Raw genomic sequence first — 19,112 nt, 5'->3', positions numbered from 1 at the left:
CAGAAAAAAGGAAATTATTTTATTTGGTGCCTCTGTTCTGAAATCACTAACAAATAAAAAAAAACTGCTGTGTGAAAAAGTAAAAGGAGCGTTGACTCTAATTTTCTTTTCACCTTTTCAGGCTCCTATTGCTCTGAATTTGCAAACAGGAGACGTGTTAAACAACTACAAACAACTCAAATGTAGAAAACACAAAACACACACTAACACTTTGTCACATTAACAGTCTTCCAACACCTCCAAAGCAGCCATCTTTATGCACAATTATATATTAGTTCATGATAAACACATAACAGTAACAAACAACATCGAAAAACTTTACTGGCATAATTTAATTTTTTTTTTTATATGTTACTTGATGTTGCTTCTTTTCCATTTGTACCTCAGATCAGACTAAATGTGTCACTCATGGTCAGAAAAATTTCCACATTCCTCATTCACTTGTGCCCAGTTATTCTAACACGCATGTCTTTAGACTGTGGGAGGAAGCCGGAGCGCCCAGAGAAAACCTACGCATACGAGGGAGGAGCATGCAAACTCCACACAGAAAGACTCGAACCGAACCAGGATCCTTCTTGCTATGAGCAAACGGTGCTAAACTCTAGTTTCTTCAGGGGGTTGAGAAATAAATTTAAATTTTCCAGAAAATCCTCAAGTAATAAAAAGGCTGCTTTTAACAAAGATTTTAGGTCTAAATGGCCGTAGATGGAAACATAATGTTGATGAGTTACCATAGTAACACACCTCCAAACAGCAACAAAGCAAGCAGGAAGTGGCGTGATAGAAACGATCAAGTGCAACTGAAAAGCTCCATGCTGCAAGCTACTCAGTCCAAACCTGTTCAGGAATGATGTGGAATGAGGTCAGGGCAGAGGAAGAAGCATGCCTTCCCACAGCCCATCTCTCTGTTTACATTTTGACACATTTGAGTCATGGGAAATCATGCTGAAGAAACAGGCAGCAGTTCCCGTTACCTTGGCGACCACAGCCGCACAGACAACATTTCATTACTTCTGATGCGGAGAAGAGAAACTCCCACACATTACGCACTAACAAGCGTCTTCATCAGGGAACTCAGGAGAAGATGACTGCTTTTGCATGAGTGAGTTGATTTCTTGAAATAAAAACTCATGTTGGAGCAAAACCTAAATAATAATTTGCAAGCAGGGAAGAAGGAAAAAGAAAGCTGAAAGGCCAATGCACGCCTGCAAGAAGCTGCATATCTATTATGAAGCAGCACACGGAAGATGTCTGATAAAAAAGGGGATCACATTCACACCCACAGCTCCCTCTGGCCCACCTGTCTATGCTGGACTTGGTGTCAACGATCTTGTTCAGGCTGGAGACCTTAAATCCGTAGGCGTTACCCCGCTGGCCTTTGTTCATGAAGTTGCCGAAGGCCAGCACCACCTCCAGGACCTGAGTCAGTCGCTTGCTCCGGACCACCTCCTTGGATGCATTCAGGATGGCTGGGGGAAAATGGAGAGAGCAGCAGATGGGGAGATCAGATGGCAAGTGTACATGTGTGAACGTTCAACCTTTTCTGTTACATAACAAACTGGCCTTAAACCATTCCCCTCCACTCTGTTACTTCACTCAAACCCCTCAGAGACACAGAAACCGAAGCCTCAGCTCTATGTGACCCAAAAATTTCCTTCATTTTTAACATCCTTCATGATGACTGATTAGTAGTATTAGCAGTATAACAACTGGGCAGCTTGGTGGGGAAACCCATCGGGTTCTTCCATCCATCTATAAAACAGTAAGATGAAGGGAATATTCCAAACATATCCGATGCTGTCCGATCCTCTTCCCCTGACAACAGACTCGTCTGGCAAAGTGCAGGTGGTTCCCCCTCTCCACAAAGGAAACCTCAGTGTGTCTGTGAAAATCATTAAAAAATTCCTTATTGTTGATGCTACAGTTCTTTCTGCTGTGATGCAGCATGGGAACCACTGCTCTGGCTCTGCTGACAGCATCTTCCAAAACGCAACCACTCAACATGCTGGGTGGTCCACGGAAACATAGCCTCATCAACAGCAAGTGACAAAGGAAAATGAATAATAATTTAAGTTAAGGGATGAGTTCTTCTTCTGGGCACCGATGAGCAGTGCGGTTGGGGGATTTTTGGATTGAACAACAGAGATTGAGGAGGCTTTTTTCCATTCCTAGCACTGAACATAATGCATGTCATAAGATACTCGTTTGACCTCAGACTAGAATTAACAGAATATTTGACCAGATTTTGAATCTTACACAAAACTAAACATCTAAACCCAGAAAGCTCCAGCTCTGGATCAAACAGCTACGTCTATAGGTAGCTTTGGAAAGCTTCTGCCTCCATCTTTAACGTAAGTTGCAGAAAAAGAAATGTTCTTTCTCATCACGAGCCAGCTTTCCACAACAGCCTCCCTGGTAACCTGGATGCTGGCTGGAAGGGAAAAACTGCACAGAACCAAGACACATCTGACCACCATGCACACACGTGCATGTAACACAGCATTTAACATGGTATATAAAGACTGATTTTTTGGGGGAAGTCTGACAAAAATAACCTCCATGAATTCTGAGTTTTTTTTTCAGATCAGATCCAAATCAAATTGTGAGTGTGCAAAGAGTGTAGCTCAGGGATGGGCAGCTCTGGTGCTTGAGGGTCAGTCCTGCAGGTATTACCCTGTTCCAACACGAGTTTTACCCAAGCACGCTGACCCAGTGATCTGATTCTGGTGTGTTGCAGCAGCGAACATCCAAAACCTGCTTTTGAAGACTGACTTTGATCTGATCGCATACAGAAAACAGTGTCAACACCTAACATTAGAGATCAGGATTATGAAATCTACTAATTGACCGAAATGCTGTCCACATTGTTACATCACTGATGTGCTTGGGTCGCTGTATCAATAACAATCAATTCTTTCCAGCTTTGCTTGTAATTTCCCGCTCCGGGATCAATAAAGTACATCTGACTCTTATGTAAACAGGTCACTGGCTAAAACAGTTCATCCTCCATCCACAGACATTTAGTTTCTTCACTGCTTCCATCACGGCTCTCAGCTAAGAACCCCATCTGCACCCAGTTTATCACTGGTGATCGCCACAACGCTTGCCAGTTAAGATTTCCGTCCAACGTGATCCTGGATACACAACGATAATCTTATTGAATCGAGGCAGCTGTAGTTTCTGGAGCCAGACTCAGCAGCTGCTCCCTGCCAACTGCAGAGTCTCAGAAGGTGATGGGAAACATCTTTTTCTCATTTATTTTACTTTCTGTTAACCCGGTGAATGCTGTCGGTTAATTGTGTTTTTTTTTAGTCAACGTGGCTGAACACATTATTGTCACCTTAAAGTAATGAACACATACTGTAGCTCCAGTCTACAGTATATTAATATTCAGCTTATTTTCACTCTGAAACATTTAACACAAAACATTTCCAAACTAGGATATGAGGATTGTTGAAATAAGATCAGAGCAGATATAAACCCCGACTGTGGGAATTAATGCTGCTGCAGAGTCTGTTTTCATACATAGAAGACTTGGTGAGAACCAGACTTTTCATCTCATGTCCAGTCTAGGTTGAGTCAAGTCAACTGGACTGGGTTTAGATTCCCACTCATCCAGAAGAGCTTCTTCTAAAGGAGATTGTGAGCGTTTTTACTTCAGTAGCCTGTTAAACCACTGATGCTTTAGAGTCTATGATGACCGTTGAGTCGTTACTCACCTGAGTGAGTATGATCAGGTGTCATCAATGTCCTTGGGATAGCTGTAAGGATGCTTTTATAGTGCAGCAGCTTTGATTTCTACATGACCTCTTTCAATCTCCACTTAACTCACATGTCTTCTCTGTCCATGATTTTAACATTGCTGTCCTCAACATTGTGTCCTTGAATCATTAAAATGCAGGAACGCAGCTGAGTCCTGGCCCGCTGCTGGATGAAACATCCATCTGCAGAGTGGTCGCTCATGGTGGTGCTCACTGCATCCTGTTGCATATACAAGGCTGCTTTTGTGAGAATGTGGAGTAAGGATGAGTCAGTTTCCGTCTGGTGGTGTGGCTGGGTTTGAAAACACAGGTATTCAGTGTTTGTTTCAGATGTTCCAGCCACATAAGGGATGACAACACCTTTCCTTTTTCTTCTCATCGATGACACGTATTCACGCTTAGCCTTAAGTAAAACTGTGGGCGCAAATGAGACCTCAGGTCAGAGATGGTTGTAGACCCTAACATATCACTATCTCCATCAGAATGGAAGCTATTTTTCCCAACAATATTCCTTATTTTATGTCATTCTTGTCAGCAATTCTACATGACATAACATTTAAGTGCCAGAATTTTTACATACGGGGCGAATGAGGGGCGGCGTGGCTCAGAAAGGTAGAGCGGTCGTCTTGTAACCCAAGGGTTGCCGGTTCGATCTTTGGCCAAGTCGAGTTCATGTCGAGGTGTCCTTGGGCAAGACACCGAACCCCTAATTGCTCCTGATGGGTCGTGGTCGAGCGCCTTGCATGGCAGCTTCCGCCATCAGTGTGTGAATGGGTGAATGTGATGTATAATGTAAAGTGCTTTGGGTATCATCCCAGGTACAGTAAAGCGCTATATAAAATACAGACCATTTACCATTTTACCATTTACACATACCTATGTACCATCTTACTCTCCCTTAGAAATTGAGTTTTTTACCAAGTATCCACACATGCATTCATAGAAACAGAAACGATAAGATTAAATAGAAAAAATGGGGCTTTCGTCCAACAATGTTTCCATCTGTAAAACATTGTGTTCTACAGTGAGCAAATAAAAAATAATATAAAATATATAAGAAATAAACAGGAATAGAAGACATCAGATTTTCTTAACATTTTGTGAATCGTAATTGTATTTGAATGTCCGTCCATCATCTATACCGCGTTGTCCAATGAGAGGTCGCAGGGCAGCTGGAGCCTAACCCAGCATCTAGCAGTTGAGAGGCAGGTACATTCTGGACAGGTCACCTGTCCATCGCAGGGCCAACAAACAAGCACAATCACACTCGCTTCTAGGGAGAATTTAGAGTGGCCAATTAACCTAACATGCATGTCTTTGGACGGTGGGAGGAAGCCAGAGCTTGTGGAGTTCTAACCACAACGCCACTGTGCAGTTTCCAAATTTGATTATTTATTTTTTTTTGTTTGCACTGAACCAGTAGTTTTATTTATGTGACAATATCAGAGGAATCCACATTTTCCCACTTATTACCTTTTGCCCTTTTTTCTTGTATTTTGGCCAAAATCACCAGTTTATTCTGGTATAGTCTCAGTTTTACATTGGTCAGGTACCAGTTCAGAAATATTAATTTTGGATCCATTGAGATATTCATTGATAAGATGAGGAAGAAGTTCTCCTGGATTAAGAACAAAACGTCTACATGAAACTGAACCAAGTCCGGGTGACTTGACTCAGCCTGTGATGGATAAGATGACCTGGATGAATGAGAACCTTCACACACACTGATCTCTTGTGTGTTTTTCCTCCGATCAGACCTTCTGAAACTAATCTGTAGCTTGGTCTGGTACTTTGTCCAACCTCGTGTATGTCTGGAGCCTAAAACTGATTTGTTCCTAGTGGAATCTTTTCTTTTAAAGCTTTCTTTATTGCTAACTGTGTATTTAACAAACCTAGCTTAGAAGCAGGACCAAATGTGACAAGAGAAACCACAGGGCTTGTGCTAATGATAATGAAACGTGCAGCAGTTCTCTCATGTGTTTCTAATCATTTTTAGAAAACAATGAAGCTCCAGGGTGCAAACAAGTAATCAGGTTTCAGTAACATAATATGTGCAATTATGATCAGCTCATTGTTGATAATGGACAACAATGAGCTTGAATATTATCTCTTCAGTAAACAATCACATAAACTCTGTAGCTTTCACAAGACCTCCAGCTCTGAGGGGTTTTTCCTTACCTTCAACTTTCGGTTTAATTTCAGCAAGACGCTCTGCAAACTTCTTCTTAAAGAACAGAGCCTGCAGTCTCTGCTGGTAGTGGTCAATTCTGATGAGGAGAACAAAGAGGTAACAGGAGGAGAAGAGGGGGCGGACAAAACCAAAAGAGAGATATGTTACATTTGTCCATAGGGGAGTGGAACTTCAAAGCTGAAAGTAACTCAGTTGTGTAAAACTCCCTCTCAGTTTACATTGTTTTCACGACCAGCCAATGGGCTCCCATCAAAACGGAGACTTGACAAATGGGAATATAAAACTTGCTCAGAAGTTCACCGAAGGAGGGAGGGAGGATTTCAAAGAGGAACAGGGGATATTAAATGACAAAAAAGTTACAGATGTATTTAACACCAAAGGAGAGGCGGTCAAGAGGAAAGACAGTGGATAGGGTTCTGTTTCACCTAATTATCCTTTACAAACAGTACAGTCTGAGAACAGACGGACAGCAGGAAAAAGGCGCTGATTTAAAATGTTTTGACTGTCTGATGTGACTGCATCACACATGATTTGATTCTGCACCTTTAAACAATCAGCACATGAATTTAACTCTTCAAAGCAGAACTTGGAAACATTGAAAAGAAGAGCCGGGCCCCCCAAACCCCCCCTGCATTACGAGGCTGGCATCACAGACACTGATTGTTTTACACAATCTCAGGAAAGGAATAAATGTACCAAGTTCTGTTTAACCCTTAAAACTACCAAGTGCTACTGCTTATTTTCTAGTCTCAGGAACGGCAGTGTGTAACTCTGTGGGGTAAACTGTGATGGATAAATTAAATAAGCAATCTAAAGAAGTTGTCCAGGCTTTTAAATCTCATCCAGGAGGACAAACCAGATGCAAAATGTAGTGTTTATTCAGACTCTATATGGTAAATCCACAATGGCTAATCCATGATATGATTATTTATCAATTTTTTTAATAACAAAGATCACTATCCACACTGTTGCTAAGATACCTCTATTTTGATCCAGAAATTTTGATGAAGCCACTTCCTGTCAAACCAATCAGCCTAAATTGAGATTAATGTCCAATCAGGAGCAGCCAAAGACCAACCAGTGAGCAGAAAGTTCTGTGTGTGTCTGAAAAGAAGACAAATAATGCTCCTCTATGGCTGGAATAAAGCCAAGAAGACGTTTCTGATGCACGGTGGCGCCACAAAGCAGCTGAGCTGGAGTTGGTTTAGTGAGGATAGCAGGTAAATAGTAGCAGGAATAACTGGAAATGAGGAAAAAGTGGAAACATGGAAACAGTTTCTGTTGTGTGTTTGTTTCAATGATAATATTTTTTCTCCTGAAAGCCAAGACTTGAGAGAACGATGAGATGAGAAAAGGTTTGGCCACTGTTGATCTGTGTGTTATTTCTACAAAGTTCTGTTAGTAATAAATTCTGCTTTCTTCTTCTAGTCGACCTTTATGCTGCTATATCTATTCATACATTCATTTTACATCATTTTAGCTTCATACTCTAACAAAGGCTTGTTTTTCACAGGTGCTGATAAATGTCAACAGGAGTTAAACACCCAACACACCTGCTGTAACAGATGCAGAGGGTTAGAGGAAAATGTTTTCATGTGTACCTGCTCATTTCGTAGAGGAAGCGGTCAGCCCGGGCCATCCTCTCCAACTCATGTTTGTGCTCCTCCAACAGATCAATGTCACTTTTCTCCGGGACAAACTTAAGCAGCTGCAGAGAAGCGAAGACAACGTTGACGACTTTTACCCAAACAAAACTACATATGGGCCCTAAAACCACCATTTAGCCAAAAGTTTAATTAAGAATATTAATATCCACATCCTTGTCATTGATACATCCCTGCATCCATACAGATGAAAAAAATCATGAATCAGTGAATCATACCTGCTCCAACATGTCTTTGGCGAGCTCTTCTCTCTCGTCCATCTCTAATATCGCCCTCTTTATTTCTTCGTTTGTCATTTTTAACCTGAAAAGGATGTGCGCTTGTTTCAATCACATTAAATACAAATATGATAAGAAAAAAAGAAACACTAATATTCTGAATACCAGTCTGGACCAGTGACAACCCCTGGGAGCGCTGCCAGCTGTTTTCAGTGCATCTGATCACTGTTACGTGTGCTGGGCTCCGATCAATAACAGCATTGTTAGTCAGAACATCAAAGCCTCATTGAGCATCTGTTGACCCCATTTGGGTCATCTGTACCCCAGGGTCATCCGCTATTGACACGAGTGACATCCGGCAGCATGCTGCACACACACAAAGGACTCGGGAGGTCTGTTTATTGATCTGTAGAGAGGGTCAGGCCTCAAACTCTCTAAAGGGCTACTCTCCATTGCTGTTTGGAGACATTTGAAAGCTGGCCATATTGTTGGCTGTATCTTAAGTGATGATAATTGATTCCAGTTCAGATGTAGAGTGAGCCCCTTGGGAAGAGGGTCAACGCGTATATGACTTAACATGGACACAGATAGCATTTGAATGTTTAATAATAGATAGCACAATTTTCTGAGATGCACTCTGTCCTGGACAATACCTTGAGAAATATGACTCAGACTGCTCTTTAAAAAGAAACTGCATGGTTGCCAATTCAATTATGCTGACAGATGTCCTTGTGCGTCTGTAAAAAAAAAAAACTCTTTTCTATTACCATATGTGAAAAGCACTCACCTACCCTCGACAAAGACCGTAGAGACTTTTCTGAAAGTCCCAGATGCTAATTTACATCTCTTTTACAGTAATTAGTAGGTATTAACCAGCTGATTCCTAATCATGTAATGTAGTACAGTGCTTTACAAGTCTTGATCCAACCATCATTTCTTTATATTTTGTTTGCAAACAGACTTTCTTAAAATCTTTTAACAGCAACTGTTTTCCTACTTGTTCTCCAAGTTTTTCTTTCTGCTTTTTCAATCATTTTCAGCCTATTTCTGGTACTAAATTATTTCCGAAGGAATTTGTTTCTGTTTGTTAAACCACTTAATTTTCACTTAGGAATCATTCAAGCAAAAAAAAGAAAAAAAAGGCTCCTAATCATTTTAAATAGTCTCTTTAGGTTCTTTTTCCTAGCAGCCTGTCACAAAGTAATACACAATTTACTCCCATTTATGTTGCTGTATCTAAAAAAAACATAAAACAAAAACCAAAACAGCAGATGAGAAAGTTTGACGGACAGAAAATAGGATTTCAGCAGCAACAAGGTGATTCCCAAACAGCTGTTAGCTGGAAACTTTGGCCTCCAATTACTCCAATTACACTGGAGCTTATGGGGAGCCTTTGTCGGGCGTGCACTGTGACTTTGCACATCATGTGCACACGTACATATATTAGTGCATGTAGCACGATCAAAAATATGGTTACTACAAAAAATCCCTCTGCTGCTACTGTATGCAGCCTGTTTAATCAGAAACAAGGATGGAAAGTTATTTTAACAACCACAAAAGAAAGCATATAAAGTGTTTTTGTATGGACGCTCACAGCACGCTACCAGCAAACAACGCTGCTGTCCGCTGTGCTCAAGGAAACAGAACGGATCACTAGATATACATCTATATAACCACGTTTCAGTCTTCAACTGAACCTATTTCCGGTTTTCCATGGAAAATTTACAAATGAGGGTTGGCTTGAGCCCAGAACTGCAGTGTCAGACATCTTTTTTCAGCTGGGATTCCTTACTTTGATAGCAGGATGACACAGTTCTGTGCACGTCTGCCGTCGATGACCGACAGCTCTTTAACCTTCCTCGTGCTGACGTATATGTCATCCATAGAGCCCGTCTCTTTCTGCAGAAATATAAACACACAAAACAAATTAAGTTTGCTTTTTACTTCATTTCACAAGGGCTCACATAAAAGTTAAAGCATCCACAGTAACATCTTTTCCTCACATCTGTGTGACATCTTCATGAGGCTGAGGGTTGACCCCCTTCTGAGATTTAACAAAGTATTAAATAAGAACATATTCAATAAAAAAAGAAGTAAAAAGCAAGTCTCAGACCGGATTTTTCTGTTACTGGCAGCAAATGTGTGAAATTCATACATTTATTAAGGTCATAATGCACTTCTTAAACACTAAAAACTATAGATAAAGTGGAAAAAGAACGACAAATGTCACTAAAAAAAAACAGTCTTTGGTGAGTCACTGCTGCAAACACAGCATAACCAGACCTATAAATTTCTCAGAGGACCAGCTGAAAATGTGATCTAAATCAGAGCTGTTCCGATATTCCTGCAAGCTTCACACACATGCAGTATTAAAAATCCACAAGGGGAGAGAATACATGTCTGAGCAAACCGGTCGGGACTGCATGTTAAACACATTCTATTTATGGTCCGGGCTGGTTTCCTGCTCGCCCGAAAATGTTCTCTTTTTGAGGTTGTCAGGAATGACATATGTAAAACAGATGCTGCTTGTAAAGAACGTGTCGTTTTTCCATGCCCGTGTTGACCCGGGTGTTTGGCAGCAGAGTGAGGTTGGCACTGGGTTAGGGGGACAACTCCCATTCACCAAAACCAGCCAAAGTCCTCTCAGCCCACGCTCTGAAGAAAATTCTGCCAGTTTATGTGCATCATGTGCACTTAAACTAATGTAACTGGAGACTAAACCCCTCAAGTTTTCTTACAACCCATCAAAGTGACATTGGCTGAAATGTGGTCTGGTTGTGTTTTTAGCCTGCATGTAGCCAAACTTTATATTCACACTTTTCCATCCTGGGATGTGACGATGACTTATGACACAAATGAAAGATGTTGACAAAATTATACAAGCAAGAAAACTAAAAGGAAATTTAGTTTAAAATGAACAAATATGGCAGTGATTGTAAAGATCTTGGAACATTATAATAAAATATAGAAATATGCATGGTGTGAAATTTAGAAAGCAGCTACCAAAGGTTTGCTAATCTTTGTCCTTGTTGGTATTTCTCTGCAACACCAAACTTATAGAATCTGATTTTATGCCATCACAACCACAAACAGAGCACACCGGGTCTGCCATCTTTACAACAAGAGGAAAACATATTATGGTAGCTTCTCCTCTTTGACAGCTTGTGCCATTTCTTTCTTTGTCAGATGCTTTCAGTGTTGCAAACTAGCTGTGCAGCCCCATTAAACATGCAGGCCATCTGACCTCATATCTCTGAGACTGTAGGTGGTGCTCTGCAGGTTCAAAGACAAAGGGAGGGGAACTTTAATAGAAAAAGAAAAACTGTAGCAGTAACCCAACCAAGCCAGATTAAGGTTTTGTATTGGCATCAAAAGAAAATCAAGAAAAGCAAAAAAAGAACTCATTTGACACAAGTTTCCACCCTGGATGGCTGGTGCACTGCAGAAGAACAGGTGACAGGAGAAATGGAGGTCGGTAAGGCAACCATGAGGTCAAGAAGCTGGAAGATCTTTAACTCACCTGTTTGAAGGATTGGTTAGTTAGCAGGTCCTGCCCAGGCAGTCGGAGAGAGCAGAGAGACACAAAAAAATTGAAAAACACATGCAAAGATTAGCACTTCAAGCTGGAAATAAAGGTTGTGGCTAAGGCACAGAACTACAGCTACTGTATGCACTACAAGCTGAAGCCAGGAAGCCCTCTGTGAGAAAAACATCTACTGTCCAGGTCATCAGGGGCTCATGAGATCTACTGTATATACCAGGCTGAAATCTCACTCCGCTGCATGAGTGAAGCAGAAAAAACACTTTCCTACTTTGGTTTCCATCTTCTTAAAGAGGTCATGAGTGCTCTAATGTATTCTTTTGATTGCATCTAAATCTGCCGTGACATGGAAAAACAAAACTATGAAAAATAACTGTGGTAGCTAATCCAACAGAGGGCAAATGGAAACAATAGCCCATACTGAAAGAAAGACCACTGACAAGCTAAAAAAAAAGAGATTGTGCCATGTACAAACACTGCACTATTACCCAGCTGAATTTGAATTAGATTTAGCTCTTGCCAATTGGAACGAAGTCATCAGAGCCAGGAAGATGTTGGGTTTTTATGTCCATTGAGATCTGCATTTAAGTGTTGGTCTGTGCCAGTAAAAACCTGCTCTGTATAAATGAATACCCGTGGTAAATCACTGTCAGCACCAACCTCAAATGACCCATTCCTCTTTAATAAAAGCCTGCAAAGAGACATTGTGCCTTCAGCTGCCCTGCTTTCAAGCAAAGCTGTAAAATGTATTGTACAAGAATTCAACAGAGACGATGTAGTGAAGCTGTAAAGACTTCAATTTAAACAATAATTACTAGAAACCAATTAGAACAGATTAACTTTCTACCTTAAACCAACTTAAAGCAGTGTAATGTTTCAGCTTGTGCAACTGCACCCAATTTTATAACATGACAAGTGTGCAATTAGCTTGCAGCACCCAGGGGAGTAATTGCTGCGTACTGTATGGCGTGGCCACGCGAGCGCACGTACTGCAATTATCCTATTAGTTACTCTTTGGTTCAACATGATTTACTCAATAGTCTCTTTATTTAGAGCTCGTCTTGGTAAAAAGTTTCCTGTTTTTAAATATCGTGACTTCTCATGACTTCAGCGTTGACGGTTTCCTTGGCATCGCCCTGACTCATGAGCCCATGAAGACCAAGTCAGTTCTCACACCAACCTTCTGTAGATTCTAGAGAAAGCTTGAGCTCTGTGACATCTCTACAATGAGGCATTCAGCAGTGAACAGCTGCTCACGTTAGTCGGGAGCTGGAGCCTTGGCATTCCTCTTAAAATCATCACACTCTATGCCCATCTCACACACACAAAGATACACACTTTCACCAGCACACACAGTTTGAGAATCAGGGCCAAACTCATACTCCCTCTCAGCTTGTACCGTTACATTTAGTACATGCTCGCCAGTAAAACCACACACAGCTGTAACCCAGAATACCGTAACCCACTGACAAATCCAGACCTGCTGTCTCTGATATGCTGAAAACATCTTCTCTATGTCCTTCAGGTCAAGAATCTTGAATGCTCTCAGGTCGTCAATATCGTTCCAGATGGTGCCATTGATCACATTCTGAAACAGAGCAGTAGGACATGAGGGGTTAACATTTACATTCTGATTGAAAATCAAGGCTCTCTGAGTTCTGAGCTGAGGGATGAACAGATGTTTTTCATTTTGCATGTAATAAAAACAACGAAAAGACTCCAAGCTCAGTTGTAGTGCACATGTGGAGTAAAGTGCAAAGTGCTGGGTGATGAATGAACAGTCTGTATGAGCAAAAGAACTGGATACAGCAGAATATAGTTCAGAGAGTGTGGTGATAAATAAACACACTTTCAACCAGTCACATCACTGGTTTCTTTGCTCTGACACAGCTGTACCAAGAGGAGCAATTAGTAAACCTGACTTCACAGATGCTTTACTACACTGAACATCTGGGAAGTCTTATGTTGACACTGTCTGGAAAAGGCCAAGTACTTTAAAGAGATACCCAGCAGGTTGTTGGATGATAGATCGCTTTTACCATCAGAGTTAAACCAATCAGATCGATGAAGTGCTCAAAGCATTTCCACCGTTGTTAAATGTTGACACTTAAAACTCACAATGGTTTATCTGAGCTGCACTGTTTTGCAAAACTTAAGCATCATGTAGGATTTAGAGACATTTAGTGGGTAAACTGCAGAATGCAACTAACTAATTACCCATTTTGTCCCACCTGCTATTTGCACATAGGCTGGACTTCAGTGGCTACTGAGGCAACAGGAGAGTTCCCGTCTAAAAATCTATCTAAGGCTGGTCTCTAGGACCTGTGCCATGTTTAGTATTCACCAGCAGCATCCAAAGTTGGTCCTTGAGGGCTGCTGTTCTGCAGGTTTTGGATGTTCTCTGATGGCAAACTTGAATCAGATTAATAGGGCAACATGCCAGGCAGAACCTGATAACAGGCTGTTGAAGAGATCAATTTATTTTAAATCAGGTGCACTGGAGCAGAGAAACAAGTAAAACCTGCAGGAATGCTGCCCTAACTTTGGACACCCCTGGTATGCACCACTCAAACACACCATTAAAATTATAGAGGTTTTTTTTTTAAGTTAGTCTTGTTCAGTGTTTAACGTGTTGCAATAATGCAATTGCCTGTTGCTGCTGCTCAGGAGGCAGGAGAAGAACCTACTTGACGTTAGGTAGGTGGTCATATGTCATAACTGATCGCTGTTAATGAGTTTAAATTGTACGTTGATAAAATTTTATAGAACAGCATTAATTTAATGTAACTGCTGGAATTTTCTTGAATTACAGAAACATCTGTTAAAATGTTTCAGTTTTCCAGCAGATATAACCTGCCCCACAGTGTTTTAATCAACTTAAAGAGTTTTATCTAGTTTTTTATTTAAGTATCAAACAGCTTTGCACTTTCTCATGTGAATAAAAGCTTTTTGCTTACAACAATTGGTTGTGTATTTCAGAGTCATCCTTTCTTACCTCTCCAAGTTTGGACCAGTTGAAGGACTTGAGAGGGTGAGAAGGCTGAGGAATGGACTTGGAGCGCATGCTGCTCATGGAGCTGAATGATGAGGGAAGGGGAGGAGGTGGAGCTCCAAACATAGGAGGGGCTCCTGGTGGAGGAGGTGGTCCCCCAGGTGGAGGAGGAGGCGGTGGAGGAGGCGGGCAGCTGAACGGTAGAGGAGGTGGTGGTGGAGGAAAGCCGGCCATCATAGGTGGAGGAGGTGGTGCCATGGGGCCGCCAGGTGGTGGAGGTGGAGGCGGTATAGAGACACTGCTGCCCTGCTGTAAGAGAAATGTGTTACACATCAATATTTATTCATTTTCCACACAGCTTCTGCTCAACAGAGCTTAAATATGATCTAAAAAAAGTTTAATCTTTCAAATATGAGAATCACTCTGTGAAGGCAGCATTTAAAAAACAAACAAAAAAGGTTTAATCATGATGGTATGATGATGAAGTCACATCAAATACTGACTCAAAACCCCCGAGTCATCCATCGGCTAGTGTTTTCTTTCATCCTCTACCATCTTTATCTATTAAAGACATAAAACTCCATAAACATATTTATCTAAAACACAAAGACTTAAACATACTGTTTTTGCACTCTCACTGGAAGCTAAACACAGGGCAGCTAAATCTTACGCTATTCAGAGTAATTCATCTCCAGCGAATGATAACAATCCTCCTCTTTTGTGCAAATCAGTCCCCATCACAACAGGGATGCTGTGTGTCTCAATCACTAAAACATTCATCTTTTCTAGGCTGATTCATCCTAATCATGGGCCTTATCAGACCCCTCCCTGTGGAAACAGCTCCCAGCTTGGGTTCGGGAAGCAGACATCCTCCGTACCTCTAAAATTAAAATTAAAACTTTCCTTTTTGACTAGCTTGGATGACCGTTAGCCATCCCTGGCTTAAGTTATAGTGCCTTTTGACCCCTCTGTCCTTTCTTTTCCGCCTCAAACAGGTCCAGGCAGATGGTCAGCCTCCCTGAGCCTGGTTCTGCTGGATGTTATCCTTCCTGATAAAAGGGAGGTTTTTCTCCTTTCCACTGTTGCCTGCCACCCTGTGCATGCTAAGGATGGGGGACAGAATTGAGTAGATGATTTGATGCAATGTTTTCATAAACAAATATTTTTATAAATGAGCTTCTATGAATACAGTTATTATAGACTGGATTTTAATGGACTACAAATTGTCCTGAATTGGACCGTGTCTGTGAAAGTGTTCAGATAATGAAGCTTTACAAATAAAACTGAACTGAATTAAATTGTCGTGTCCTTTGTATTTGTTGGAATATGACCTTGTGTGCAAATCACACTGTGATGCATTGTAAATTCTCAACGTCTCTGCTAGAATGTGGTGTATAGCATTTTGCAGCCTGCAGGTTTGTGTGATAAAATATCATTTCTGTATCTTCAGAAAATTATTTTCGACAGTCAAATCAATAACACCCTGCTTTCGCAGCATTCTTTGTTTTTATTTTAGCACTTTTAAAGCTATTAACCTGGACTTGTGTAGGTGTCTGTTGCTTGAATTTATACAAGCACTTAAGGGGTGTAAAATTGCCAGAAATTTGATTTAAATAAAAAATTTTTCCTGGGGTAAGACCCGGCGAGCTTTTGCCAATTATGTTTGCTCCATAACTTAAAAATACAACCAGGTGCACATGAGAATGTTTATTTTCCTTAATGGGGGAAAAAAATTATCCAAACTGCTCACTAACAAAAAAAAAGTCCAAGATGTGAGTCGATGTAAGCAAAGTTCAGTCAGTGAGGGGTTGTCTCTTGATTCCTGTGCTGCAAATACAAACATGCAGAACAAGTATTTGTCTTCTGGAGCTCATTTGGAGGCAGTGTTGGCACTTTGTAAGCTCGAGTGAGAAAACATGGACCAAAGACAAAGGAAGTAATTATTGCCAAAGTTTGAATGAGAAAAAATAAACAAACTTCATGATCGCATGAACGAGAGAAAGAGGTTCTACTCACAGCCCTGTCGTTAATGCGTGACGATAAGTCCAACACTTGTTCCCTGGCCGAACGCAGCTCCACGCCCTCACGCTGTAGCTTGTCCTTCATCTTGTTTAAAGTCTTCATCATGTCTTCCTTTTCTTGGGTTTTAGTCTCACACTCTCGCTCTTTCCTCTCCAGTCTAGCTAGCAGCTCTGCATGATCTAAAAGTAAAGAAAGAGACAACAAACATTATTTATGGTGTGGATTATGATGAGAACATGCTTGCAGGCGGGTGGGTTGCAGACTCATACCTTTCCTGAACTTCTCTGCTTGATCTCGCCACAGTTTCACCTCATTTTCATTGACCAACCTGAAGAGCAGACAGAGGAAATGTAAGCACACAACACAGCCACAGTTTTACAAGTTAGCGCTCACACATAGGGGATCAACTGCACTTCAACCAAGTCAATTTAGGCCATTCTGAGGGAATTTAATCACCAGATTGGAAAGCCATTGATCAGTGACACTAATCCTCGACCTCCTCAGATTGATTACCATTAGCAGCATTGACTGAGTTGATGCAGTTTGCTCTCTGAAGCTTCAAAGGACAACATTAGTGCAAAATAAATTCTGCTGGGATAAAATCAGTTGAACAAGTTATTAATCTTGGGACTTAAATAGTTGTTTTGATTTAAGTGTGACATCATGTAATGTGAGAAATCGGATTAGCGGACGACTGTAAATGGAAAACAGAGGTATGAGACAAACAAGAAGAAAAGATTAGCGATGGCAGGTTTTAAGAAGTTATTTTGAAATGATGAAAGATTGAATAGTGAAACCTTGAGCTTCGGTGGTAGCCATGGCTGGAGTCGAGAGAACAGACATGTCTCAGCAGCACTACTCACACAACACAAAGAATTCTTTAAAAAGTCATGAGGTAAAGAGGTATTGAGCTTGGATTCTGAGGTATGACTTTACTGTGGTAACAATTCTCACTTAATTGCTTTTAATCAATTCACACTGGGTAATCCACGACGCAATTTAAAAGCAAACTGGTTATTACTCAGTTTCAGGTCTTCAAAGTGCCCAAAGCTGATTATAAAATCAGCGCTGCTTTAATTACAGTCGGGATCATTCAAAGACACGCCATCTCCTCTTTTTCGACTGGTTGAATAAATACCTTTGCATAGCTGTGGAAAGATGTGATTTGTACAGCGTGAATTTAAGGCCAGGCACATGTGAGTGGTCAGAGCTGTTGTCATGGTGACCACAGATGATGAATGACTTTGTCTGCCAGTTGTTTTAACAGTTGTTTTAACGCGCCCCTCCTCCCTCTTAGCCGTCACGGCACAAGCCACAGGTTTTCACCCGTTAACCGTCAGGGGCCTCCGGCATGCCGCCAACACAATGAGGAAATCTCAGCTCATGGCAAGCTCAAGCACAATTTACTCTAACAGAGTTTATGGAAACACAATGGGACTTTGGCAGAGGTGTGATGGATCTGCAAGGGGCAGGAATGAATGTCGGGCTCAGATGCAGCATCACTTACGGAGGAGTGTGCTGATTGCAAAAACAATGGTGGCTGAATTAGTGAACAAAGCAGGAGCTGGCAGGGGCCAAGGTGCACCACGCTACATGTTTTATGGTGCTTTCACCGCAAAGACTAAACACATTAATCACCAATCCTGAGCTCGGTTTAAACATAACAAAACTGAGGAGAGGAAAGATGGTGAAAGAAAAGAAAGACAGCTTGTCAGAGGGCGAAACTGAGGTGAAACGGTGAAAAAAAAAGCCAAAGCTCTAAATGTGATCTCTTAACTAAACCTACATGCTGCACAAAATCCACACTTTGGTTTCTGAACACAAGAGCATATTGGTTTAAAAATCCAGCAAAACCTCAACCACAAAACCCAGCAAATGTCAATGATCGTTTGGAAAAATTTCTCTCTGAGCAACAGACTCAGTGACACATGCAAAACGTTTACTTCCAGTTCAGTACATGTGATGTTTCTTTATAAAAAAAAGCTGGCTCCACCCTGTTGGTACTCGAACCAAGAAGAGTGCATGCTTGGAAGCAACTGGACATGGCTGACTTGGCTGACCAGCCCTCCTAATGCGATTAGAGGCATTTTCCTTTGATCTCCAGCTTCACGCTCAGAATGAGGCTTCCTCCGATTCAGCCCACAACCCCCTGCTGCCACCTTCATATCACCTCTTCATCCGCATTAAAAAAGGAGAATCAGGGCTTCTACTAGTGGATATTGTATGTTTTTCTATACTAGAGCCGATGCACAGCTAATTTTATCCCTCTGCTTCTTTTCCTTCATGTCATGTGTCTTGATGTTGATATCAGGCTTTGATCTTAGCTGGAAGTGATGCTGATCGGATGCATTACCCACAAGATTCTTACAGTTATCAGACCAGTACTGAAGGAAGAGGGGAAGCTTTTAAAAAGGAATAAAGAAAATACCGGACATGATCTCCAGAGCACTTAAAGACTGGAGGACTCACTGTACATCACCGATATAAGGATACTATATACATGTTTACTTTTGTGTAGCTTTCACCTACATGCGAATGATGTTCTTAACACTGAAGTTTTCCAGAGGGGCGACATCGGGGTCCTCTCCCTTGTCGTCCTGCAGGACTATCTGCTGGAGGATCCGGTCTAAGAGCTGCCAGTGCTGGAGGCTGCCACCTGCACGTTTATCTGAACAGATGAGCAACAATAATCTTAACAAACCTGAATTAAATGCTTGCCAGTT

At 41.3% G+C, this 19,112-nt stretch overlaps 1 protein-coding gene across 3 annotated transcripts in view; it reads right to left on the bottom strand.

Moving 5' to 3' along the window:
- daam2 (dishevelled associated activator of morphogenesis 2) overlaps nt 1-19,112 on the bottom strand; it is a 107,148-nt gene that overhangs the window by 9,726 nt on the left and 78,310 nt on the right. For 2 of the 3 annotated variants that reach the window (XM_041971705.1, XM_041971706.1), the window contains exons 11-21: nt 18,919-19,057; nt 16,659-16,717; nt 16,384-16,568; nt 14,371-14,676; nt 12,856-12,963; nt 11,355-11,384; nt 9,627-9,733; nt 7,835-7,919; nt 7,554-7,660; nt 5,940-6,028; nt 1,301-1,469 (exon numbers count right to left, since the gene is read on the bottom strand). In XM_041971705.1, the coding sequence (XP_041827639.1) occupies nt 1,301-1,469; nt 5,940-6,028; nt 7,554-7,660; nt 7,835-7,919; nt 9,627-9,733; nt 11,355-11,384; nt 12,856-12,963; nt 14,371-14,676; nt 16,384-16,568; nt 16,659-16,717; nt 18,919-19,057 (1,384 nt within the window). The remainder of the gene's footprint in view (nt 1-1,300; nt 1,470-5,939; nt 6,029-7,553; nt 7,661-7,834; nt 7,920-9,626; nt 9,734-11,354; nt 11,385-12,855; nt 12,964-14,370; nt 14,677-16,383; nt 16,569-16,658; nt 16,718-18,918; nt 19,058-19,112) is intronic. The other variant, XM_041971707.1, reaches the window with a different exon arrangement.

This window comes from Melanotaenia boesemani, chromosome 20 (assembly GCF_017639745.1).
Source record: "Melanotaenia boesemani isolate fMelBoe1 chromosome 20, fMelBoe1.pri, whole genome shotgun sequence".
NCBI classification, from domain to species: Eukaryota; Metazoa; Chordata; class Actinopteri; order Atheriniformes; family Melanotaeniidae; genus Melanotaenia; species Melanotaenia boesemani.
This window is presented reverse-complemented; position numbering and strand designations above follow the sequence as displayed.